General features: G+C 60.8%; 2 protein-coding genes across 5 annotated transcripts in view; one reads left to right on the top strand and one right to left on the bottom strand.

Moving 5' to 3' along the window:
* Positions 1-1547: 1547 nt before the first annotated feature.
* On the top strand, positions 1548-10195 carry NACAD (NAC alpha domain containing). The gene is given in 12 exon segments (XM_030008192.2): positions 1548-1843; positions 3583-3796; positions 3864-3966; positions 3968-6865; positions 6909-7686; positions 8259-8495; positions 8608-8696; positions 8804-8887; positions 9284-9430; positions 9523-9654; positions 9773-9895; positions 10043-10195. Coding segments are annotated over 12 exon segments (4899 nt in total). The 5' UTR covers positions 1548-1764; the 3' UTR covers positions 10058-10195.
* A 466-nt stretch (positions 10196-10661) lies between these two features.
* CCM2 (CCM2 scaffold protein) overlaps positions 10662-25762 on the bottom strand; it is a 40652-nt gene continuing 25551 nt past the window's right edge. The window contains exons 1-11 of one of the 4 annotated variants that reach the window (XM_041122389.1): positions 23776-23900; positions 23330-23532; positions 21161-21334; positions 20845-20928; positions 20439-20622; positions 19013-19149; positions 17793-17928; positions 17225-17282; positions 16332-16470; positions 15690-15828; positions 10662-13470 (exon numbers count right to left, since the gene is read on the bottom strand). In XM_041122389.1, the coding sequence (XP_040978323.1) occupies positions 13190-13470; positions 15690-15828; positions 16332-16470; positions 17225-17282; positions 17793-17928; positions 19013-19149; positions 20439-20622; positions 20845-20928; positions 21161-21334; positions 23330-23353 (1356 nt within the window). In that variant the 5' untranslated portion in view covers positions 23354-23532; positions 23776-23900 and the 3' untranslated portion in view covers positions 10662-13189. Of the gene's footprint in view, positions 13471-15689; positions 15829-16331; positions 16471-17224; positions 17283-17792; positions 17929-19012; positions 19150-20438; positions 20623-20844; positions 20929-21160; positions 21335-23329; positions 23677-23775; positions 23988-25762 lie in introns of those variants that run through there. The other 3 variants (XM_030008173.2, XM_041122388.1, XM_030008172.2) reach the window with 3 other exon arrangements.

The raw sequence follows: 25762 nt of genomic DNA on the forward strand, positions 1-25762 counted from the left end.
CTCTTATTCCTGTCTTATTAGCGGGGCTTTGTCCCCGGGCGGCTGCGCAGTGCGAGAGGGGAGGGAGGACGGGCAGGGCCGGCTCCTGTGCCGTGCCGCTTCCACCCGGAGCAGCGGGACCCCCGGAGCGGGCACTGGAGAGCCCTGGGACGTGGGGGGCTCTAACCGGGAAGGGTTAGATCCTGCCCCGCGTCATGCCAGCCCTGAGCACCCCCCAATACCCGCGCAGCTTCCCCCTCATCCCGTGCACCCCGACACACGCGCGAGGCGTCCCCCGTGTCCCGCAGGACACGTGCACCCGGGCTTGGGGGGGACGAGGTGGGTCAGGAAAACCCTGGGTGCCGTGACGCACCAGAGCCGGCTGCCAGGAAGGGCTTTGGGGATGGATTAGCCGCCATCTGGCCACCGGGATGCTCCCGGTCCTCGCCACGTCCCTTCCAGCCCTTTCTGGCTGGGGGGCACAGCCCGATCTCCTTCCCCCAACCCGCACCATTGGGGGACCGCGGCCTTTCTCCCGGTGCTCCGCCACATCCCACGGCCTGGGATACGGTGCCGGGAGAAGGCCGCAGCGGTGCGGCGAAGTTACCGGAGGCGGCCGGGAGGTGCTGAGTCACGGCTCGGGTCCGCTCCTGGCACCGGCATCGCGGCGGGACCAGCATCGGCGCCAGCCTCGCTCCGTGCCCGGCGGCAGGCACCGGCGTCCTTCCCTGTTCTCGGGCCGTGCCTCAGTTTCCCCTCGGCATCCTTCGGTGGGGGCCTTCCTCTCCCTGCAGCGTGGGGTGGGGGGGTTACCTGGGGGGGGTCTGGTCCACCCCCAGCTGGGACAGGGTGTCCTGGGGGTGCCCGGTCCCCCAGGCATCTCCTTCCCTCCACCCAAGGAGGCATCTGTCTGTCTGTCCATCCAGCCAGGCTCTCCCCACCGCCAGCCTTTTGGGGGTACCACATCCCCCCCCCCCAATGTTGCCAGGGAACCATCCCCATCTTCCTCACCATCACCAGGGAGACGAGAGGAGGAGGAGAAGGGACGTTCCCATGGCGACCGCGCAGGCACCCATCCTGCCTCCCCAGCGGTACCCGGGCGCGGGGCGATGCCTGGGGGACACATGGGGTGTCGTTGTCCCCCCCCCCGATACGTCTGGCATCACCGCCTGCGTGCAGCTGTGTTTTGGTGGGGGGGGCTCAGCACCCCACCACCACCACCACTTACACCCAGGACATCGCTGGATGCTCTGCCTCCTTTTTTGGGGGGGGGGGGGGGGGATAAAATCCCACCTCCATCCCCCTTTTTGTCAATCCTGGCTGGGGAAACTGAGGCTGGGGACCCCCCTGAACCCACCCACCGCGCCCCCCCCCCCCGCCTTGGAGCTGATGCAAGCAGCGATGGGGTGGGCCCTTCCCACCCCTCCCACCGCCGCAGTGCCTGGCACACACCCCGCTTTCTCCCTGCCGGAGAGATAATAAAAAAAAAAAAAAAAAAAAAAAATCAGAAGAGAAAGAAAAGGCAAGGGGGGGGGGGACCAGGAAAAAAAAAAAAAAAAAAAAAAAGAAAACCAACCCACCAGGAAAAAAAAAAAAAAAAAATCCTGCTGACATCATCTGGGATGACGGGGCTGATCCCGCTGCCGGCCCCCCCGCCGGAGCCCCACTAATGCTCCGCTTCTCTCCCAGCACAGCCGCCTTCGTCCAGCCCAAGCCAAAGGTGCCGGCGGCCGAGCGGGGTGGCAGGCGGCCACCCAGGCCGGCCGGCCGGGCTCTGGCATCGCCATGCCCGGAGAATCGGTGAAAACCGAAGGGTTGGGGGGATTGGAGAAGGAAAACGGAATGCCGGAGGGATCGGAGGCAGGTGAGGCCGAGGGGAGGCCGCGGGGAGAAGGGACGGAAGGATGCGGGATGGAGGACGGAGGGATGCGGGATGGAGGGATGCGGGATGGAGGACGCGAGCGGGAGGGATGGAGGACGCAGGGCTGGCCGCGGCGGCAGCTCTCGGCAGCCGACACCGCCGAGGGGCTCCGGTACTGACACCCCCGAGGTGGTCCGGTACTGACACCCCCGATGCGAGGCAGGAGGTGATTTTGGGGGACACCCCTTTGGGGACACCCCCTCCCTTCAGCCCCAAGGACCCCCCAGGGGTGGCCGGCCTCGGGTTGTTCCCCCCCCCAACCCTACACCGGGAGGCCCTGGCAGAACCTGGGGGGGGATGTCTTGGTGTCCTGGGGAGTCTGAGCTCCCCCCCCAATTCCCAGCTCCATTCCCCCTCCCTGGGACCACCGGGTGGGGAAACTGAGGCACGGGCAGTGCGGAGCCGTGGCCCAAGGTCACCCGGCACAGGCGGCCCCGTGGGCTCACCGTCACCCACCGGGGGGGGGCTGGGGACAGCTGGGATGTACCGGGGGGGGGGGAATGTCCCCACTGCCACCCTCCCCATGTGCCTCAGTTTCCCCCCCAGGAGCCGGGTCTGGAGGAGGACCGTGGCTCACCCAAAAATAGTGGGGTGAGGGTCCGGTTTATGCAAGGGGTAGGGGGGGTTGTCAGGGCTTCCCCCCCCCAGGACAGCAGAGGGGGGTGCAGGTGGCCTTGTACAGCCCCTGTGCCAGGTGGGAGCAGGGGGAGCCCCAAAACACCCCCCTGAGTACGGGGGGGGGGGGGGGGGGGGGGGGGTGTCCCAGCCAGGCAGCAGTGGGGAAGGGCAGAGCTAAGGGGATCCCAGCACCCCCCACCCCATGGGACAGAACATGAGATTGGGGGGGGGGGGGGGGGGCATAGCCCCTCAAGTAACCCTTTAAGGGCCCCCCCCACTTCTCAGGGGGACCCCAGGAATGACCCACCCCAGGCCCCTTTTTTGGGGGAGGGTCTCTCTCTCCCTTCTCCCCCCCCCCCCCCCCCCCCCCCATCTGCCCCAGGGCAGAGCAGCTGCCTGTTAAATACCCAGGTGAGACCCCACCCCCCCCCTCCCAGCAGCCTCTGCAGCCTTGCCCCGCCCCCTCACCTCTATATAAAGCCCCCCCCCCGTGGGGGGGGCCCAGGGGGTTGTGCTGGGTTTGGTATTACTGGTGGGTCCTGGTTGCTTCTGTCCCCCATGGACCTGCCTCTGGGGGCATCAGGTAATGTGGGGAGTAATGGGGGGGGGTCACCCCCCCCCAAGGAGGTTTTGGGGTGCTTGTAAGGTGGGGAGGGGGCTGAACTCAGCCCACTCCTCCCTCCAGCTGGGTAGTGGGGGGGCTGAGAACCCACAAACTCCGTGCATGGATGGGCACAAAGCTCCCTCCAGGTGGGATGTTGTAAGGGGGGGGGGGTTCCCCTTGCTTGGGGACACCTGGGTCTGGGGTCCCCCCCTTAATGCATCTGCATCCATATGCCCCTTGGGGGGGGGGGTCTGCTGGTGTGTGTCACCCCATGGGTGCTCTGGGTGGGGGGGTCACCCTGTTCTCCCACCCCTGGGGTGGGGGATACCAGCCTGGCTGGGTGTCCCCCCCCCCATGGCAGCACCCTGGCTGTCCCCTCCCTATGGCCCCCCCATTATGGGGTGACCCTGGGGGGGCCCTGGCACTGAAGGGGGGGGGGGTGTCTCCCCTCTCTCCACAGCCCCCCCGCCGGCCACGAGCCCCCCGCCGATGCCCGCCAAGGAGGAGGCTCGCCCGCAGCCCGAGGGGGCTAGCTGCGACCCCGGCCCCCCCGCCGCCGCTCCCCCCGGCGAGGCCTGCCGGCCCCCCCCGCCCGCGGACCCCCTGGACACCCGCATCGTCATGGGCGAGGAGACGCGCTCCCCCGCCGCCCCCGAGCTCCGGGGGGGTCCCCCGCCGCCCGCCGTGCCTTGTCCTTTCCCCGCTCCCGCCAAAGAACCCCCCCAGCGCCAAGCGGCCGAGCCCCCCCCCGCCCCGGGCAGACCCCCCCCCAGCCGCCAGCCTGGACCCCGACCTCTTCTTCACGGCTCCCTCCACCCCGATCCGGGTCGGGGGGTCCCGGCTGCCGCCCGCCCCCCCCCGAGGAGCAGACGGACGGGGAGAGCGAGGGGCTCTGCTCCCCCCCCACGTCCCCCTCCGGCTCCTACATGACGGCCGAGGGGGGCAGCTGGGGCTCCTCCGGCACCGCCAGCACCTCGCCGTCCTGCTCCCCCAACCTGGCGGCCGAGGCCGAAGCCATGGCGGCGGCCGAGGCCGAAGGCATGGCCGAGGTCGAAACCGTGCCGGCGTCGCCCGCCGGCCTGGAGGATCCCCCCGCCTTCGCCCCGCCGTCTCCCGAGGAGGAGGAGGAGGATGATGAAGAGGACGGACCCTTCGTTCCGCCGGGGGATGAGGAGGAGGAGGAGGACGGACAGACGCCGGAGGAAGAGGAGGATGAGGAATGGGACGTGTCGGGGGGCGAGGGGCTGCCCGGCGCGGGCCTGATCCCGGCGGCGCTGCTGCCCTTCCGCGGCAGCCTGCTCTTCCAGGCCGAGGCGGTGGAGATCGCCCCGCTGCCCCACGGCGCGGCACCCCTGCCCCTCTCCGGTGAGGAGGAGGACGAGGAGGAGGAGGAGGACGAAGAAGAGGAGGAGGAAGAAGAAGAAGAGGAGGAGGAGGAGGGTGGCAGCACCTCAGCCTCCTTCCTGCGCTCGCTGTCGGAGACCTCCATCACCGAGGGGGTGGACGAGTCCTTCGCCTTCCGCGACGACACCTCCGCCTCCTCCGACTCGGCCGCCTACGACGGCGAGGAGGACGAGCGGCTCTACGGCACCGAGCGCCACGCCGTGGGGGCTGAGGGGGGGTCCCCCGGCACCGCCACCGCTCCCCCCGGCACCGATACCTCTGGGGATGGTGGCATCGAGCTCCACCTTCACGCCGGGACGGACCCGGTCGGCTCCGGCTCACCGGAGGGGTCCCCGCGGCGGCGGCGGCACGGCGAGGAGCCGGCGAGCGCGGTGCCCGGCGTGGAGGACGCCGGCGGGGATGATCTCAGCGCCGAGCAGATGGAGCCGGGGACGCAGGAGCGGGATGGCGGCGAGGCCCCCCCGGCACCCTCCGGAGAAGGTGGCGTGGAGCCAGACGGTGAGACCTTCCTCACCTCCTCATCTTCCTCCTCGGAGATGGAGGAGGCCTCAGCCCTGGAGCCTGATGTCCTGTGGGAGCCGGACCCTGTCCTGGGGGGCTGTCCCCCACCGGAGCCCCCCCAGCTCCCAGAGGAGCCGGCAGTGATGCCGGGTGCCGAGGAGGAGCCGGTGGTGAAGGATGATTCCGGTACGGCAGTGCTGGAAGAGGGGCCCGGCACGGAGCCGGCGGTGAGCCACGGCGTCCTGCAGCCCCCCGGCCTCTGCTCCGGGGAGCCCAGGGACCCCCAAACCGACGGGCCGGGGAGGGACGACATGGCACCGGCCAACGGGGAGCCACAGGGTGGCCCTGGGAGTGACGGTGATGATGGTGACAGCGACGATGAGCTTGGCACCGTGAGAGCAGGGAGCAACGAGCTGGCGGCCACCGATGGCCCCGATGAGCTGGATGTCATGGCCGCTGACCTGGCACCATCAGTGACACCCAGCCCACCAAACGAGCCGGACACCGTGGGCATCAACCCGGCACCGTCGGTGACAACCAGCCCGCTGGATGAGCTGGACACAGCGGCCACCGACCCTGACCTGGTGCCATCGGTGACGCCAAGCCCACCAAATGAGCCGGACGTGGCAGCCGCCGACCTGGTGCCGTCGATGACACCCAGCCCACCAGATGAGCCAGACACGGTGGCCACTGACCCAGCGCCATTGGTAACACCCAACCCAAAGGATGAGACGGATGTCGCAGCCACCGACCTTGACCCGGTGCCCTTGGTGACGCCCAGCCTGCCGGATGAGCCGGACACGGTGGCCACCGACCCGGTGCCATTGGTGATGCCCAGCCTGTCAGAGGAGCCGGACACTGCAGCCGCCGACCCTGACCTGGTGCCATCGGTGACGTCCAGCCCGCCGGATGAGCCGGACACCGTGGCCACCGACCTGGTGCCGTTGGTGACGTCCAGCCCACTGGATGAGCCGGACACCATGGCGGCTGACCCGGTGCCATCAGAGTTGCCTGATGAGCCGGACACCGTGGCCACAGACATGGTGCCATTGGTGATGCCCAGCCGGTTGGATGAGCCGGACACCGTGGCCACCGACATGGTGCCGTTGGTGATGCCCCTCCTGCCAGATGAGCCGGCCACTGTGGCCACCGACGCAGTGCCATTGGTGATGCCCGTCCTGCCAGATGAGCTGGCCACTGTGGCCACCGACGCGGTGCCGTTGGTGACGCCCAGCCCGCCAGATGAGCCAGACACCATGGCCACCGACCTGGTGCCACTGGTGACGCCCAGCCCACCAGATGAGCCGGTCACTGTGGCCACTGACGTGGCACCATTGGTGACCTCCAGCCCACCAAATGAGCCGGCCACCGCGGCCACCGACCTGGCACCGTTGGTGACACCCAGCCCGCCGGATGAGCCGGAGAGCGCGGCCACCGACCCCGACCTGGCACCGTTGGTGACACCCAGCCCGCCGGATGAGCCGGACAGCGCGGCCACCGACCCCGACCTGGCACCATTGGTGACGCCCGGCCGGCCGGACGGCGTCGCAGCACCGTCCCCCCCACCGCAAGACGCGTCCCCTCGCGCTGCCGACGAGGAACCGGCGGACGGGGCGGCCTCGGCCGGCGAGTCCCCGGAGCCACCGGTGACCGCGTGTCCCTCGGCGCGGGGGACGATGGCGCGTCCCCCCGGGGATGTCGGCGAAGCCCCCGAGGAGTGGGACGCTGCCACCACCGCCTCCTCCGAGGAGTCGTCCCCGGAGCTGCTGGAGACCTCCCGCTCCCGCACCGACTCCAGCTTCTTCACCGCCCCCGAGGACAGTGCTGGGGAGGCGGCCGCCCCCCCCCAGACCCCCATCTTCCGACGAGGAGGAAGAGGAGGAGGAGGAGGAGGAGGAGGATGCCGCCCGTCGCTGCCTGGCCCTCTGCCTGCCCGCCTCGCCCCCCGCCATCCCCCCGTTGATCTTCACCGCTTCGGAGCGGGAGGTGTACGTGGGGGCCCCCCCGGCCCCCCTTGAACTGCTCCAACCACCCGGTGCCTTTTCGGAGAGCGGGGCGGCCTGGCAGCGCCGGGAGGACCGGCAGCGGGTCACCGCCATGTTACGGGGCTCCTTTGGGGATCTGCCGGCCCCCCGCCTCCTCCCCAGGCCCCCGGAGCCCCCCGAGGTGCTGGCAGAGCCCCCCCGGAGCCCTCCCGGCGATGGGGGGGCGGAGGAGCCCCCGACCCCCCAAGAGCCCCCGACCCCTCGGCCGGGCGACGAGCCCCTGAGCCAGACTGCTGGGGAAACCGATGCCAAAGTCCTGGGGGAGAGTGGCCCCCCCAGCCCCCCCAGCGAGCCCCCGGCACCCCCCCGGCAGCAGGAGGAAGAGGAGGCGACGGCGGGGGCCCCCTCCGGCCCCCAGCCCGCTCCGGGTGCCGGCGAAGCGGAGGATGCTCAGCCGGAGCCGGTTGGGGAAGCGGCTCCCCGAGCCCCCCCCGAGCCCCCCAGCCCGCCGCCGGCCCCCCGCCCTCCGCTCCCCAAAGTCAGCCAAGTGCCTCCTCTCGCCGTCGCGCCGTCGCCGTGCCCGGATCCGGCCCGCGGCCCCCAGGACACCTCAGGGCTCCCCGCCGGCGAGGAGCGTCCGTCTGTCCTGCCGCCCTCCAGAAAGCACCTCGAGGGTAAGATATCCCCCCCCCCAAAACCCACCTACCCATCGCCGTGGGGCTGGGGTGGGCTTCACCCACTGGTGGGGTGCTGGGGGTCCCCTTTGGGGGGTCCCGGGGTGGGCGATGGGGGTGAGCAGGCTGGGTTTGACACCATGGGAAGGGATTTTGGGGGCACCACCAGCTCAGCCCCCCACGGCGACCGCCCCACCGCCATGGGGTACTGGGTGGGACTGGGGTGGGCATCACCCACTGGTGGGGTGCTGGGGGTCCCCTTTGGGGGGTCCTGGGGTAGGTGATGGGGGTGAGCAGGCTGGGTTTGACACCATGGGAGGGGATTTTGGGGGGCATGACCAGCTCAGCACCCCCCCACCCCCCCCCCCCCCCCGTTGCCCCCACGGCCACCCCACCACCACCATGGAGTACTGTGTGGGACCAGGGTGGGCATCACCCACTGGTGGGGTCCTGGGGGTCCCCTTTGGGGGGTCCCGGGGTGGGCGATGGGGGTGAGCAGGCTGGATTTGACCCCATGGGAAGGGATTTTGGGGGGCACTGCCAGCTCAGCCCCCCACCCCCCCCGCCCGCAGCCCCCCAGCCCTCCCCACGCAAGGAGAAGGAGGCCCGAGGCAGGCAGGCAGGGACGGGCAGCGCGGGCAGCCGGGGACCCCCCCGGGGGTCCCTGCAGTCGGAGTCGAGCTCCTCCAGCGAGGCGGAGGCTCCGTACCCCTGCCCCGAAATCCAGCGCCTGCGGGAAGCCGCCGGCATCGCCCTGCGCCAGGACAAGCAGCCCCCGGCCCCCCGCCGCTGCGAGGCCAACCATAAAGGTGAGGGGGGGGGTGGTTGTCCCTGTGGGGTCCCCCCCTCCCCCAAATTTTTTGGGGGGGTGGGGTGTCAGAGGAGCACCCATCTCCATCCCACCCCTCTGCTTGGCCGCAGGGTCGTGTAACGAGTCGGAGAGTAACGACGAGTCCATCCCTGAGCTGGAGGAGCCCGAAGGCTCGGAGCCGCAGCCGACGCAGACCCAGGTGGGGGTTTTTTTGGGGGGGGGGGGGGGAAAGGGGGTGATGGGGACCCCCTTACCCTCCCCAGCGTGGTGGGACCGGGGCTGTCCTCACCCACGGATGTCTGGCAGGCACAGCTCACCCACTCGCTGGGCACCGGGGAGGAGACTGTCAGCAAGGCGAAGCAGAGCCGGAGCGAGAAGAAAGCCAGGAAGGTGGGATGGGGACCCCCCCCCACCCCGAGGTGGGGCTGGGGGTCCCCCATGGGGCTGGTGGGGGTCCCTGTCCTATCCTAGGGTTAGTGGGGGGGGTAAGATGGGGGGTGGCAGGGGGGGAAATCTCCACTCTGAGAGGGTCTCCAGGTCATGCCGGGGTGTCCCAGTACCGGGCTGGGGTGGTGGTGTGGGGTCCCCCATTCCTGGGGGGGGGGGGGGGGGGCTCAGCCTGGCCATGCTGGGGGACAACATTGTCCCACATCCCTGGTTCTGTCGTTGTCCCAGGGTTCTGGGGGGCTGCAGACCCCCCTCCTTGGCTGCTCTGGGTGTTGTGATGCTGGACAGGGGGACACGGGGTCACTCCTGTGTCCTGGTTTTTTCCATCCCCCCCCCCAGGCCATGTCCAAGCTGGGGCTGCGGCAGATCCACGGCGTCACCCGCATCACCATCCGCAAGTCCAAGAACATCCTCTTCGTCATCACCAAACCCGACGTCTTCAAGAGCCCCGCGTCCGACATCTACATCGTCTTCGGGGAAGCCAAGGTGAATGGGGGGGTGTGTGTGTGTGAAGGGGGCCTGGGGGGGGGGGGGGTGTCCCATCCTTGGGGCTGGTGGGCGACCCCGTGTCCCCGCAGATCGAGGACCTGTCGCAGCAAGTGCACAAGGCGGCGGCGGAGAAGTTCAAGGTGCCGATGGAGCACTCGCCCCTGATCACGGAGACGGCCCCCACCCTCACCATCAAGGAGGAGAGCGAGGAAGAGGAGGAGGTGGGTGCCGGAGGGGATCCAGGGATACGGGTGGGATGGGTCAGGGCCCTTTTGGGGGGGGGGGGGCTGGGCTGACAGCGATGTCCTGTGTCTTTGTGTGTCCCCCCCCACCTCGCAGGTGGACGAGACGGGGCTGGAGGTGAGGGACATCGAGCTGGTGATGGCCCAGGCCAACGTCTCGCGCCCCAAAGCCGTGCGGGCGCTTCGGCACAACAACAACGACATCGTCAACGCCATCATGGTGAGTGGGTGGTGGTGGTGGGGGGGGAATCTGCAAACGGGGTTATAGCCCCCCCCCCATGCATCTCCCAGCATGAATTGGGGGTGCAACCCCCCTCCCTGGGGTGCTGTGGGGGGGTCCCTGATGCTCTGCTCTCTCCCCCCACAGGAGCTGACTATGTAGCGGCCGGGGGTGTCCCGGCCCCCCTGTATAGATGCACAGTTACTCCCCCCCCCCGCCATCCTTCCTCTAGACCCCCCCATACTCCTCCTCTGCGTCTGTAACGCTCAATAAATGGCCTCATGTATCACTTGGATCGCACATCGCCTCTGCTCACGGTGATTTTTGGGGCTGGAGGGGGGGGGGGTCTGGGCTGTCCCACGGCTTCCCCAGACCTGTATCCTAGTGGGGTCCTGTCTCTGGGGGGTGTTTGGGGGGAGCTCGGGACACCCCCCTTCCAGCAGTGGGTTAGGGTGCAGGGGCTGTAACTGGGGTGGGGTGCCCAGGGAAGTGGGGGCGAGCGGTGGCTGTTACGGCGAGGCCACCGCGGTGGGATACGGGGTGCTGGGAGCAGGCACAGGGAGGGCTGGGACCCCACCCCGGCTCTGCGGTGTTGGGGGGCACATGGCACTGGATGGGGTGGCAGAGTCCCAGGATGCTCCCGAAGCAGTCGGGCACCAGGGCTTTGCCCCACCCCGTGTCGCTAATTTGGAGGTGCTTAACGAAGCCGGGCTTTGCCGAAGCCCAAGGGAGGTGAGCGAGGGCTTTAGCAATGAGACAAACCACGTCGGGTGCAGAATTATATTTACCTGTAACAAATACTCCGTACAGAAAGCATACATACACAGCCTGCCCTGGGACCGCCGCGGCCCCCCCATCCCATGTCCCCCGGTGCCAGGGTCGCTCCAGGGCTGGCGATGGGAAAATGGAGGCGGCAGAAACCCCCCCGGCTGCTGCCATCTACTCGCTCCCAGAACGCTACACCCCGCGGGGTTATTTCCAGAATTAAGTCCTGTTTCCCACCAAAGTATAAAAAAAAAAAAACAAAACAAAACCACCGCGAGCTGTTACGGCTTCTGTTTTATAGCTCTCCGTATACAATCATGTCAAAAATAGGGCTTTTTTTTTTTTTTTTCTTCCAAATTTCCTTAAGTCTTTAAGGACTTGAACATCCCCATGTGCAATTTGTTTTTAATCTGTAAATCATAAAAAGGCACTAAAACTACCCCCAGCTCTGAGTACTCCCAGCCCTGTGCTGTGTTGCTGCCTCCTGGGCTTAAGAAGGAGGAAAAATCTTGGTTTCCCCAATCCTGAGGCCCTGGAGCTGGTGCCCAGGGGATGGAGCCGGGACCCCCTATCTCCCCTTCCCTTGGCTGATGGCAAAAACACCTGCCAGGAGGAGGAAACCTCAAGCTTCTCCATCAAGGCTTGTTCCTAGGGAAGATGCGCTCCGGGATGGATGTGTCCTGGCCAAACCCTTTCCTCCAGGGGCTGGGGGACCCTCTTTGAGACCCCCCCCCCCTCTCTGCTCTGGAGTTTATATCAGCCTCAAAACTGGAAGGAAAGGGCTGTCGGAGGATGGAGGGATCCTGTACCTGTCCCCGGCTCCCCAGGGAGCCGAACACCGGGGTGACTCGGCTGCTTTCACCCCTTAAAGTCCAGGGGAAGGAGGGATTGGGGTGATGGGGAACCCCCCAGGGAGCAGAAGGGGGTCACCCTGACCCCAGCCTAAAGCAGCGCGGGATCTGTGCAGGATCGTACCGAGGGCCGGCGCCTGCGATCCCGGGAAAGGGCAGGTAAGAAATGGCCGGAGCAGCGGGGTTGGGGAGGGAGAGGATGGTAGGGATGAAGTCTGCTGCCTGCCTGGGACGGACACCGGTAAGGGTAATGGTTGGGTGGGGAGCTGCAGGGAAGGCTTTGGGGACAAAGAGCAGAGGAATGTGCAGGAGGAGGCCGGTTCTCCCCCCCAAAAACTGCTGAGCCAGTGTCTGGCTGCAAAGCACCCACCGCAGCCAGCCCCCGCCCCAGCTCGGGGTGGCTGCCAGAGCCACCCATGGGTGCCAGAGACCCTGTCTGACCCCTGGGGTGCTGCCCCAATCCTCCTCCAGCCCCATCCTTCCTCCTGGTTGTGGCTCTAAGATAACTGGGGACCCCCACCCCAAGCCCTGATCCTTCTTAGGTGACCCCCACCCTGCCCCAGCAAACAGCATCTCCCCCGTGGGGCCCAGCCAGCACCTCTCTCTGCACGGGAGTGCTCCTCTGGCAGGGGATAGAGATTAAAAAAATAAGTGTGTATTTATAACTGTATGTAAAAATATATACAACATGTACAGCACACCCTGCAGCCTCCCCCTACCCCCCCCCCCCCAAAAAAAAACCTTCCCAGAGTGGGTCCTGGATCAGCTCTCCTGTCCCAGTGGTGTCCCTGGGGGACAGCAAAGTCCCCGAGGAGCCCCAACAGACACCCAATGCCCTCCTGCCAGCACCCCAAACCCCAGGACGGGTGGCAGGGGAGGACCAGGGGGTCCCCCAGACCGGGGGGACGGGGGGGTGGGATGCATGGGGCAAGTCCTTGTGCTCGGCAGGCTGGCGTGCAGGAAGGGGATGCCCTGGCAGGCGCCTGCCCTGTGCCCACGGGCGCACACGAGCCCGCTGGCAGGTAAAATGGCATCCGTGTGGCCCCCCCCCCACCTCCCTGGGGTCCTCCCGCTATTCCTGAGCAAAGCCGGGGCCGGGGGGGGGGCGGTACGGCAGCGTTTGCAGGCCGGGTTGCGGCAGCCCAAGCACAAAGCTCGCAGTGCGAGCGGCATCGGCAGATTCTCCTGCGGGTCTGGAGCCGAAATGTTTCGACAACATCGACAATAGGTTTAAATAATTCACATTGTGGTAAACTTCATTCGAAAAACAGGGGGAGGAAGAAGAAGAGGAGGAGAGCAGTTACAACAGGGATACCATGTGCAAAACTGTAAACCAGGCAGAGGGTTGTAGCCGACTTGTCTCCCCGGCCTCGCTCCCTGCTGTGCCGGCAAAACCAAACCAGGGACGGCGCAGGCCGGGCTCCTGCCCCGGCGTCCTCCACCACAGCGTGCCGGCACGGTGAGAGGGTGCTGGCCGCCTGCCGAGGGCCACTTGGAGCCGTTAACGAGGACGGGAGAGTAATTACATCCTGATCTAGCCCCAAAACCTCTTCCAGAACGACGGTCAGGATACAGGCACTGCTGCGGGGGTCTCTCCGAGAGGGTGGGAAGGTGCCGGAGTGAGCCCCTGCCCCGGCGCGGGGAGCTGCCGGGGCCGTCCTCCCCCCCTCGCTGGCTCTCAGGAGGAATCGCGGTCCATGCTGCACCCCAGGGCTTCAATGTCGTTGCTGATGTGCGAGATCATTCGGTCCCACTCGTCCTCCTCCGAAGGGACGGACTGGTCATCTGAGCTGCCAGCAGCGCCGTTGCCGTTGGTGGTGGAATTGGAGGTGGTGCTCAGTGTCCGTCTGTACCTCCCGAAACTGTCTGTGATGATGCCTCGGCCGTCCTTCACCCCGATGGTTTCAAGGAAGTTCTCAAAGTGTTGACTGTCCTTCTCGGGGATGAAGGGGCGAAGACCTGGATCAGGGAAGAAAACCCAAGGAGGAAACAGCATCATCGTGTGTTTTGTACACAGGAGTGCAGGGAAGACATCCAGGACAGATTTCCACGTGGATTTGCTCAGCTGTCTGAAATTCCCCATGGCTTCTGAGCCATCCAGCAGAGCCCAGCTGCTGAGGCTGGCTGTAATGTCATGCCCCAGCTCCCTGGAACGGCCCAGGGCTTGGCGGAGGAGCCCATTTCAGGGGGACAGGGACCACTGGAGTCTCCAGCTTTTGTGGCCACATCTCACACTTACACCCCTGAGAACTGCAGCCACTGCCCACCGAGCACAAAATCCCACTAAAGCAGGATTTTCCGAGCTTGAAAGGATCGTCTGCTAATTCCCCACCGAAACATATTGCTTGGCTTTACTGAGCTTATTGCTCTAACGGCATCAGCCCACGACTCCTGCGCCCGAAGGAGCACAGGCAGGGCGGCTGCGGGAACATCTGTCCTGTCTCTCTCTGCATCCCACCGTGGGCTGGTGTCCCTGGCAGGGTGGCTGTCACCCGCTGCGAAGCAGAGAGGGTCACTGGGACACAGGTTAGGCACGCTGCTACTTATCCTTTGAGGATTTTAAATAACTAATTCTGTTTTCTTTGTAATTAGCAGCAGGGTGAGAGTCCTCAAGAGGAAGTGTTTAAGTTAAGGCTACTTAAATAGCTTTTCCTGATGGGCCCCATCCTGCTCCAGTTGCAATCATAGAGCAGCTGTCCTGCCGAGCATTGTCCCTCTCCCTACCCCCTACATGCTGTGTGTCCTTGCTGGCCAAAAACAAGATACCCCCCACCCCCCGTCCCAGAGTCGGTCACAGCTTTAGGGCTACAGTCACTACCCAAACTGCTTGGAAGAAAACTCCGGGCACTCAAAAATTTGAAAGAAAAACCTTTACTGGAGGCTTCCAGCATAGTCTGAGCCTGGGCAGAAGGTTTGCTGCTCCTCACCTCTCTATCTCGCATCACCCACCCCAGTCAAACCCATGGGGAGCAGCCAGAGCTCAGCCCAGCTCTGTCCTGGGAGAGCATGGCACCAGTGTGACCACCCAGGCTGGGAAAAGCAAGTTGGATTTCCTTTTCGGTGACACGCAGCCAATATAAAGTCAGCCTCCCAGCACAGCGACCTTGCCTTTGTGCCAGCTTTGGTACCGGCGACGTTAAAAGCAAGTCGGTTGTGTGCGCACCACTGAAAGAAAATGCCTTTGTGCTGGCGGAGGCGCCCGGCTGCGCTGCTGGATCCCCAGGACAAAGGAAAGAGAAGCCGGCTGGTGCGAGAACTCGCAGAGAGCTGCCCTTCTCCCTGCGGCACGCTGACTCCGGTGAGCAACCCCCAGCACTTTCAGCAGATCTGCTTTTATAAGAGGGTGAAAACCCAAGGCGTCGCTTTTCAGCGACAACAGGCATCTCCATTTTGGTCCCTGTGCTGTTTGAAAGCCCCCCCAGCACTAGCTGAGTGCCCAGCTGAGAACCTGCCTGCCCCAGGGCCAGTGCAGACATCAGGTCAGGCCCACGTCCTCCTGCCCCAAGCCATGGGCTCTTGTTACTGATGCTCTTTCAGCTTATTAAAGCCAAAATCAAAGTAGAGAGTTTGAGCAGGAAGGACTTGCAAGAGCCCTGGAGGCTCTCAGCCTCCTTTTAATGAAGGGGAACGAAAGGGTCCTGTTCCCCTGCCAGGGTGCACACCTTCCCCCCAGGACTGTGAAATTCCTCTCCAAGGAACGCAGGTTCAGTACGCCCGGATGAACGGCACATCCAACACCAGAATCGCCTGGTGTCGGGCACCGCACGGCTGGCCAAGGACCAGAACCCTCTTTCTTGCTACCAGCAGACACAGAAATGCCTGGTGTTCGGTCTGGAGGAGGTACCCAGGCTCCCTCTGCAGTCAGAAGGAGAGGTCAGCATCTGGAAGGGTGACTCAAGCCTCTGAGACCGGGGGCCTGAATTAGATGGACCCAGCTGCCCTCAGGAAACAAGTATCGCCAAGGAGAGATGGATTGAGATGTTGCTCATTGCTTGGTGACACCCCAAGGAATCTCTGTGCCATCCACGCCCACCCCTCTACCCCTTCGCATCCCATCAGACTGCCCACGTGGAAGGTCCGTGCATCAGCGATCGGTACCAGACACATCACGAGGGCTTGGGAGCGGACCGACGCCGGCTCTCACCCTCCACGATGAATCCCTGGCAGCTGACACTCACCTAAGAGCAGAAACTTTCTGCTGTCCCCGTAGAGCTGCTTCAAGTTGATGCAGAATTCATGGATCGAAGCCCCATTGCGATACTCGTGCAGGAGCATTGCGAACTGCTGGATCTCTTGGGAAGAGAGTTTCGTTCGGAGCTGCGGAAGAGAAGCACACCACAAATGTCACTGATTTTTTTTCTTAGGAAGAGATGATGGGAAGCCTGGGAACAGCATTTACTGGATTTATTGCTACTTGACAAGAGCTGCAGTAACGAACCAGCTCATCCTGATGGAAAAGCAGGACAGGCTGCTGCAACCCACTACTGAGCTGGCAGCTTTCAAACAGGGACAAGCTGTGAGCGTACACAGGGACCGTGACACGCAAAGTGATGGACCTGGCACGCCGCGGGTGGTGTGACATGCCTTTACATGGTGAGAGGGGACAAGGGGGTGGGGATGCTGCTGCAGAAGGATGTGAGCCCACGTTCAGGTCCCACGAGGCCTCCAAGCACAATCTGTATGAAAAGGAGGAGGATGAGATGTTCCTACACCAGCGTGGGCTCACATTCTACATGCCGAGGCAATGAACCCAAATCCCAAGAGTACCCTAAAGGGAAGAAAACCCCTCCACCCTGCCCTGCAAGCCAAGGACACCCTACCGTCATCATATAGTCCTGGAGCAGCTCTGTCGCCGTGGTGCTCAGCTCGCTCTCACTGACTGTCTTAATGTGCGGAGACTGTTGTGTGGAGAAGGAAGAGGGGGAGTTGTCACCTGCATCCAAGGTTTCTGGAAAGGAACTGAAATGCAAACAGATTGTGAGTCCTCCAGAGCTCCTCGGGCACCTCCTGCATCACCGTCGCTGGCGGCCGCAGCACAAGAGAGCCTGGAAGAGTGGAGAGGCATGTGGGCATCTGAAGGCTCCCACCCAGCACAGAGGACTTTAACTATATTGGTTTGGTGACCTGCCGAAAATGAAGCCCTACATAGGCAAATATCCCCTCCAACTGCTTTCTCGTTTTGCAACAGTGTGGGGAAAAGTCTCAAACTACCTTATTGTGGCATCAAATGTGAAACTTTCAAATAGCATCAGTCAATTTTAAACAACTGATTTGCGTGTCAGGTTTTCAGCCCACAAACACTATCAATGTTTTTCAGTGGTCACCGATTCAGGAGGCAAAAAGTTTCCAAAATAAAAGGGTTTGGGGAAAACCTTTTCTCCCAACTCCAGCTGGACTTCACCAAGGCAAAGCAGCCGGGCAAGCATCATGTCCCCACTTTGCTGACGCGTGGGACTGCACACACACTGTGTACGTGACCGTCTCTGGAAACCTGCAGCAGCAGAACAATCCAGCCATGGATGCTGCGGAGGCAGGGACCATGGCACCGCACACGGACAGTAAAAACATCGCCCAATGTTTCAGCCAGACTGAGCAGAAGCTTTTCAATGTGCAGACCACAGCAGTTCCTGCTTTGGGAGCTTTAAACCCGGCAGCGAGGCTGCACTAATAAGCCCGAGTGCCGAGCGAGCTCAGCGTACCACATTTAACTTACAAAGTGCTTGCTTCCGTTTCATAAGATTCCTTAACATCCACTTTTGTAGAAGAGTCATCTGCAAGGAAAACATTCAAGACATGGAGTTTGAGAGGCAGAAATTCAGTGTTTTTCCCAGCCCACGACCTACACAAACACACTGATTTCCGACTTGGCTTTCAGAGCTGGAAGATGAGAGGCAGACAGGGCTGGGGCCAAGATTGTGCTGTGTCAGGACTGGATACAGACTCAGCAGAGATGCAGAACCGCAAAGGGATTGTTTTATTAAGTGCCTCCATCCAACACGAATAGAGAGGCAAAGGGTATGGGGGACAAGGACGGTGGCTGATGTCCTGTAGCCCAGCTGGGGAAACATCTGCAGGCAGGAGACAGCCCTTGTGCCCATCCAGCTCACACACAATTAAAGCAGAGGAGGGTTTTTTTTCGATACCCTGTAGGAGGGAAGCCACCAGGCTGGCTCTGACCTCAGAGGGTGCCAGAAGAGACGTGATGGATATTGGTGAAGATGGGGAGAGACCCTTAGACAGGCGCGGTAAGAAACAGGCAAACGGGGAGAGCACGGACTTACCGCTATGTAAGGACATGTGCCGTGTTGGCGTGGACGCCCCATCAAATATTGCTCTGTCCAAGAAGTCTATCGTGGACTCAGTGTAAACAATCTGGAAGACTTGGCTGAGAAGCGAGCACAGCTCCTCGGCAGTCACCTGGGGAAGGAGCAAAGAAGGGCTGGTGTGAGGCAGAAGGTACTGCGGTGGCCTTTCTCTTCGGCTCCCTATGTTGGGCATGCCATGCGGGACATCGGTGTGCTGTATTTGTAAGGGTGTTGTCCTCCCAGCGAGGACAGGGAACCCACTCGTCCAAGATCCCGGACACTGCTCGACCCACAGGGTCTCCAGGGCTGGAGGTGACAAACCTTGTATCTCGTTAGCTACCTCCTCCTGTCCCGCAGGGTTTTCCTCGGTGCTAGAGGAGACAAACTCCTGAGACAAATCACCCCTCATCACCCTCTCATACTGCCACAAAAGCATCCCAGCCCTTTTCAACTGGCCAGACCAGGCAATAGGAGATCGGATGCTCCATTGCCAACTCGCAGCTATTAATTAGCACCCAGATTTTGTGTTGATGCTCTGTCCTACTCCTCAGTTCAGCTCTCTGGGATTTTGGCTACATAACCTACATCCCAAATAGGTGCAGGCACCCCAGAGGGTGTTAGAGACGAAAACAAGGCGAGCAAAACTCCACCCTGAAGGCAAAGGGTTCCTGCTGTAGAAGTAGGAGCACACAGGCTGAGATCAGAATCTCTGGATCCAGATACTAGATGAAACAAATTTCCAGGTCAGCATCAGGAAAATGCCCCAGTTAGCAAAATCCTATTGTGGGAGAGATTCAGTTGTCTTCACAGATTTCCTGCTGCTGGAGAAAGCCCTGGGCAGCAGGCACCACCACCAAGGGAAAACCATCTTCTCATACCCTCTCGTGTTCAAACTAGGTCCCGGGCCTGGAGCAGGAACCAGGTTTCCTCCTCCAGGTAGCACCTCGTGCACCAGCAAAGCCCAACCCACACCCTGCAGTCTGAAAACCAGGCCTATGTGTGTCACACAACGTACAGCCAGGTAAGCGTCTGGTCACGTAACAGAGGGGACACTTGGTGAGAGCAGGATGAGGCCACCCTGGTCTAAGAGCCAGAAATCCCAGCAATCCCAGTCCCTGTGGCACTGCAATGAGAGAGTCACTCTGGAGGCAACCCCAACGTGGGACAGAGTTTTAATCGAGTGTTTTGAGTCTTACTTTGTTCTCCGTAGCCAGGACCACCAAGGAACAAGCTTCAACGGGAACCACCCCGCTCTCAGACAGCGAGCCCGAAGTAAGCGCTTTGGAGCTCTCAGCACAGAGGCTCTGGCTTGGGGAGATCCCGGGGTCCTGAGCTGAGAAAGAGAGAAGTCATAATGGAAAGGTCGAGGCAGGGAGAGAACAGCAAGGAGTCCTTGCACAGTGAGCTGTCATCCGAGCAGGCTGCCTGCGTGGACAGCAAAGCCCCCAAAGCAGGAGAGCAGAGGATTCCACAGGCGGGAGAAAATGCCCTGGAAGAGGGAGATCTTGGGAGCCCGGGAACTCCACCTGATCACTGCACAGGGCCAAAGTCTTTGAATGAAAAGCCTAAACTTTAGAGCTGATTTCTGACAACTCTGTAAATCACCAGCTTCATTTCCATGGCTTAGCCAGCCTCAGAAATCCACCAGCAGAATTACAGCCTTCTAAGTCACTTACTCATTTATTCTATAGACTGTCCTTTACTGTCACGGGGTTTATAATCCGATAAGTCTCTGTCATTACATCTTCTAAGTAGCTCAGTGTTCCCCAAACACTCCAGCCCAAAACCAGGCAGGTCTGACACATGCAGAGCTGCTGGGGACGGATTCAAGGCCCTCCCCAGGTATTACAAGAAGTGAGGTGTGTCAGAAGTGATGGCTATCATCCCGGTTATTCCACACGGGCATTTAGACATGCAACAGCACGATGAAATCCTCCCAGCAACCTGCACAAGGGTTGCGAAGAGCAGGGCAGGTCCAACACACACCTCTGGCAGTTGCCGGAGGACAGGCTACAGGAGGAATTTCTAAGCTGTACGTGAGCTTGCACATCATCTCCAGATACAACCCAGCCCAGCTCCAACATTCTTCATCTGCCCCAGCGTGCTTGCCCTTCTGCAAGTCACAGCACCTTCAGGAGACATGCATACCCCCAGTCCTTCCTCCTCCCCCGCTAGAAAAGGATGGACTGAAACAACTCAAGGCAGGAGCTTAGATAAAAGGAAAAAATTGTTTCCACTGAGGGTGGTGAAACCCTGGCACAGGTTGTCCAGAGAGGTGGCAGATGCCCCATCCCTGGAAACATTCAAGGTCAGGTTGGACGGGGCTCTGAGCAACCTGATCTCGTTGAAGATGTCCCTGCTCCCTGCAGCGGGGTTGGACTAGATGACCTTTAGAGGTCCCTTCCAACCCAAACCATTCCATCATTCTATGATTCTGTGAAGGACACCGATCGTTTTGGTCTGTTCTCACCCAGCATCGCCTTTGTCCTGTTTCTGGGCAGGCCAGCTGCCATCCTACAAAAGGGCAATGCTGGCTGCTGTGGGGCTCTGCCCCACAACCCCAACACACACGGCAACCCCAACACACAAGGCTACAGCCTGCCCGTGCTGGCCACAACCTACCTGTTTTCAGCACAACCAAGTGAGAGGAGTCATCTCGGATGTAGGAAACGGACGCGATGTCATGGATGGGGACCCTGAGGATGAGATCTTCTCCATCCCGCCACACCAGCTTGATGTTGTAGGCAGAGAGACTGATGACAGCATCATGTTCTTGGGTCAGCTGCCCGGGGAGCTGGTGTGCTCTCTAAAATAAACATATTTACATTGATTTGCTGAACTGCTTCCCCCTTGGTAATGCTCTGGTAACGGGCTTCCCTCCCACATTTGTAACACCAGGATGGAGGATACCACTTAGACCAGGACCCAGCCCTGAGGAAGCTCTGCAAGCCTTTTTTTTTTTTTTCCCCATGCTGCATGTTAGATAGAGACTACGCAGAGCAGGTCATTCAACAGGCTGAGCGCTCACCTTTGCATTATCGATCAAATGCAAGATTTCCGTGCGGCTGGAGGGATTCAGGTACCCTGGGATGGATGTGAGTTGACCTAAATACTGGAAAAGAAGAATCAAACCGTTACCACAGCACATACACACTAAGCACGCCCCTGAACATGCCAGCTACTGCAAGAAAGACACCATCAACATAGAGCAAAGGGCTGGTGCCCCGAGCCCTATTTAGAAGCTGCTAAATGCACTTGTGTATGGAAGATCTCTCATGCCTTTAAGTTATCTTAATGCTATATATACTATATATAAGCCCCAGCCCCAGCCAGGCAGATACTACCTTCACTTCTTTCTCGATGTAGTCATTCAGCAGCACGTCTGGTTCGACGCGGTCAGGCAGGGACACCACCACTGTATGCAGAGGCCGTCTCTCTGTAACCTTCTCCTGGGCTTTTTTATCCCGACCTTTTTCGCCCTTCAGGAAGACTCGTTTGAAAGGAGACACTATTCCAGGCTGTGGAGAGAAAGGGAAATGCCGGGGCATTGGGGTTAAGGGCGAGAGAGGGAGTTTCTGCACCGAAATGGGGGGTGGAACCAGCAGCACCCACCGCCCAGCGCTCCTCCAGCCCATACATCTATACTCACAGCCTGGTTTTACCAGCCCCTTTTACCAGCCCCAACCACCCCACGGACAGGCTGGCTTTAGAGCTACGAATCCACAAGTACGTGACCTTTCACTGAAAACCCCTTTCCGCAACATGTTGCAAGAACGCAAGTGCTGATAAGCACCCTTTTACCAAAACAGGATTTTTCCCCCAAAGTCATGATGTCCAACCATTTAGTTAAGAACAAATACAAATATATATTCAGATTAAGAGCTGTAACAGTGAGCAAGCCATGGCCACACGCAAAACGGGCAAGCTTCCTCCTCGCCTCGGTGCAATTTTGTATTTCACCCAAGCATTTGCCCTGAGCAATTCAATGAAGGATTGCAAAAGGAAAAGGCAGAGATGCTGCAAACTGGTCTGAGGTCTCCGGGGAGACCCACAAACGCGAGTACACGACCCAGGAGACGGCCTCCCCTGCGAAAAATAGGTCTTTGTGGTTCCCAAACCATTGAGTGCTGGGTTTGGAAAAATATCCGAGCCAACACGAGTCCAGCCGGCGGCAGCGTGCACGCACGGGCTCCCAGCTATAGAGGGAGCATCACCACCGTCCGTCTACCACGGCACGGGTGGACAGCCTGGGAACGCTGCGCACCCGGGGGCCGTCGCAGCAGAGCCGACCTGTGGTAGATCCTCACCAAGCTCCACACCAGCCTGCCTGACCGCTAAATGACCGGGACTGTGCACAAACTTCTCCAATTCCAAGTTTAGCAACTCAAATGGATGTTTTGAAGTGGGGAGATTCAACGCTCGGGATTCACAGCTGTGTTAAATGCCAGTCCGGAGGGGAAAGGCAGAGCTCCTTGGTGGCCTCGCTGGCTGCCTGGCCCTGCAGCTCGGCTCCAGCTGCCCCGTCCCACGGCAGTGATGCTCTCTGCTTCCCACCCCTCACGGCAACCACGCTTTGGCTTTCCTGATTCTCATGGGCAAGAAAAAGGACTGTACTATCTGCAGAGGCAGAAAAGATACTTCGAAAGGCAAATTAATTAAATATAAACCAACTGCTCCTGCTCAGAAAAGTGTGGAGTACTTTGCACGCTCAAAGAGCAGCAGCCTCCGGCAAATTCAGCTCATCTCTTGCTGCCGTCCACCACAGGACCTTGCCTTGGAAACCACCGTCAAGAAGAACTGCCGCAGACCCTTAACCTAAACTGCTTGAGCCTTGCCATAGGACATATTTGGTAGGGGAGTGCCATCACCACGTCACCTACTCCCAGCAGTGTCCCTCCCCGCACAGCAGCTGATGCACCGTGTTCAGATGCATGCGTGGGACCTGCTCCCATCAGGCCAGCTTCAGCCTCTCTCATTGCTTTTCTAAATGCAGACGAGCATGAAAGATCTACAGGAACAAGAGAGATCAAAGCCAGACCAAAAGAATTTGAAACTGTCATACCAGGATGGGAAAGTGGGATGGAAAAGCTCCTGGTTGGATAGTATTTAGAAGCTCCCAGAGCGAGCCAGGCACCACAAGGACATTGGGGACAGCCCGGCCCTGAAAAACATCCCTTGGACCAGGGAGATAAAAATAGAGAGAGTTTATAGGACAAAAGGGACAGAAAACACAGCTACACAATGCTGGCCTCGTGAAAGGGCTCTGCCTTTACAGCAGCAGGACCAGCACCGCCAAGCACTGCAGATTTTAGGGACAGCATCCTTCCCCTCAGCTGGGCTCCCGAAATGGAGCATCACTCTGCGCTGTGCAACCCAGCTGGCTCCTGCCGAGGAGCTGGGACTGTTCCAGGCTCCAGAAAGAAGAAAATCCTGAATGCAACAGGTCTGTTTGCCAAGACCGGAGCATGGGGCTCGACTTCGGCTCTGCCACCCCAACTACGAGGGTGTCTGACCTCAAACCTTGGCTGCCGGTGCATAAAGATCTCGTTCCACCAACATCTTTTAGGAATCAAAAGCAGAGAGGTGCAGAAATCTGCCGCCGGGGTCAGGGATGTACCACAACAGTCCCCCAGATGCTTCCCCCTCCACCAGCTGGAGTCCAGCGGCTCCAGCTCAGTTCGCCTCTCTGTGCCAAAGCTGCCGGATCTGGCCCAATCTGTACAGAGCAAACCAGAAGAAACTCTCGCTTTTCCCTCGGGGATGCAGGCAGCCTCCGTAGAGCTGGGAGGATGCTGCGACGGGACCATCATTCCCCACCATCCTGCACCCCCGAGACCCGTGGGAGAGCCACAGGCTCTCCTTGAAGGAGAGCGTCCAAAGCAGAGGCGTCACCCTGCGTGACGCAATGTGGAACAACAGCTTCTGCATTTCTGGGAGCCAATATAAAACCAGCACCTACCTCGTTCTCCATTGAAGTACCCAGCTACAGAGAGCAGAACCAACCCGTGCCGGCGCAGAGTCTTTGGTGGCTCACCGAAAGCACCTCCCGGAGGGAGAGAAGCTGCTATCCTCGTCTCGGGGGCTTCCGAAGCTCACGGCCCGTGCCGAAGGGCTGGCAAACCCGTGAGCTTTCATTCGCCTGCCGGCTCGTGGCCAGGAAGTGCAATAACCACAGTTTCCTTCTGTTACACGCAGCAACGGCGACAAAATAAAGTTGTTGATTAAGAACAAGCAAGGTTTGGCAGCAATGGGGCCGGGTGCAAGGCGAGATGAGGCGCAGAAGCCCATTTTGCAAAGCTCGATCCCATTCCCGGCTCCCAGCCATGCCATCCCAACTCCTGCACCCCTAAAGCCCTGGAAACTCCCCAGCAGCCTTTGCTGCTACAGCCTGGACTCACACCCGGCTGCACCCACCCAGAATGGAAATATCCCCAGCCCACAGGACTTTTTAACCCTGGTTTCTCCACCGAGTTTCAGAGCTATTTTGCTCTCCAGCATCTATGGAGACCAAGGGCTGTAAAGCTTTTTCAGGGTTCATATTCTGAGTCCTTAAGTTTCACATTTGAAAAGCAAAGCTTGGAAACGAGGTTAAGAGCTCCCCGCCTGAGCCAAGGCCTCCCAGGAGGCACTTTGGGAGAGCGCAAAGTGTTCAAGTGAGCCTTGCTGGGCTCAAACGTGAGCCCAAGAGTCAGGCTCACAGGATTAATGAAAATAAGTTGCTAATTTCACAGATGGAGGATCAAATTAAAAAGGCAAAGGTGGTAATTTCCCCAATGAAATCCACCCATTGAGCAGATGCAAGAAAGTCAGTTGGAGAAGAGGCACCCGAAGATCTGCCAGGCTGCCAGCCACCCTCAGCCCCTCGGCACTTGCACCGAGCAGATTCCCTCCTTGGGATGCAAGTGAACCCCTCTGGCACGCTGCCTAGTTAGTAGGTCTGGGGAGGGAAGGATCCCATTTCTCTTTAAAACTCATAAAATAAAAATTTGTTTTCTTCCCCCTCGACCCCCTCCTTGCCCACTATTGCAATCCCTAAAGGTGATTTCCCAGCCCACCTCCCTGCAGGTCTCTCCAGTCTGGAGACATCTCCTGCAGCAGAACAGCTTGGGAATCCACTGTAAAAGCCACTGGGATGGGGAGCGGGGCTCAGCCGAAACAACGCAGCTTGTTTGGAAAGGATGGGTCTGTCCCCACAGCGGCGAATCGGCCAGGCACTGGCAGCACAGCGCAGGCAAGAGCTGCCAGGAGCTCATTCCCACACGGTTTGCTTCTCAAAAAGCATTTACATCTTGAAGTCAGGAGAAGAGGCAGGGAAGGGATACATGAACGCCTTGTGCCAGCCAGAACTGGGCATTTCATGGAGAGCTGCAGCTCCCAGCAGAGGACAGGGCAACATCGTCACTCCTCAGGGCCTTCTGCTGTCAATGGCTCCAAAATTCAGGAGGGAAACAGTCATTTCATCTACTTAGTGAGGCATTTAAGACTTGACTAATTGAGAGAGAGCATCTCACAGCTGGGTTTAGCCCACCAGGCCAGACTGACAGGGAAAGGCATGCCATGAGGCAGGGGAGGGGGCTCTATAAAGAAGAGCAGATGGCTTTGGTCGGATTTTTTAGGGAGACCCAGCTCATCCGATGTACATTCACATACATTTGAACAAGGAACAAGGAACACTGGGGTGGAACGTGCCCCACCAGCACCCCCCAAAAACCTGCCAAGGCACACAGCTCTGGCGAGTGCCAGGGACTGGCTGCCACCAGGCTCTGGGGACACTCCTGGCCATGGCCAGCCCTTCCTCGGATTTGGTGACCCAGGTGGAACAGGTCCCCTTGGCCAAGCCACCTGCTGCTGCTGCTCCAGGGGCTGCAAATTCAATGCAAATAGGAAAAACCTTCAGGAAAAAGCCCAGGAGACCAGACTTAGCCTGGGGCTAAGCCCCCCAGCCT

The sequence above is a fragment of the Aquila chrysaetos genome, chromosome 3 (assembly GCF_900496995.4).
Source record: "Aquila chrysaetos chrysaetos chromosome 3, bAquChr1.4, whole genome shotgun sequence".
NCBI lineage: Eukaryota > Metazoa > Chordata > Aves > Accipitriformes > Accipitridae > Aquila > Aquila chrysaetos.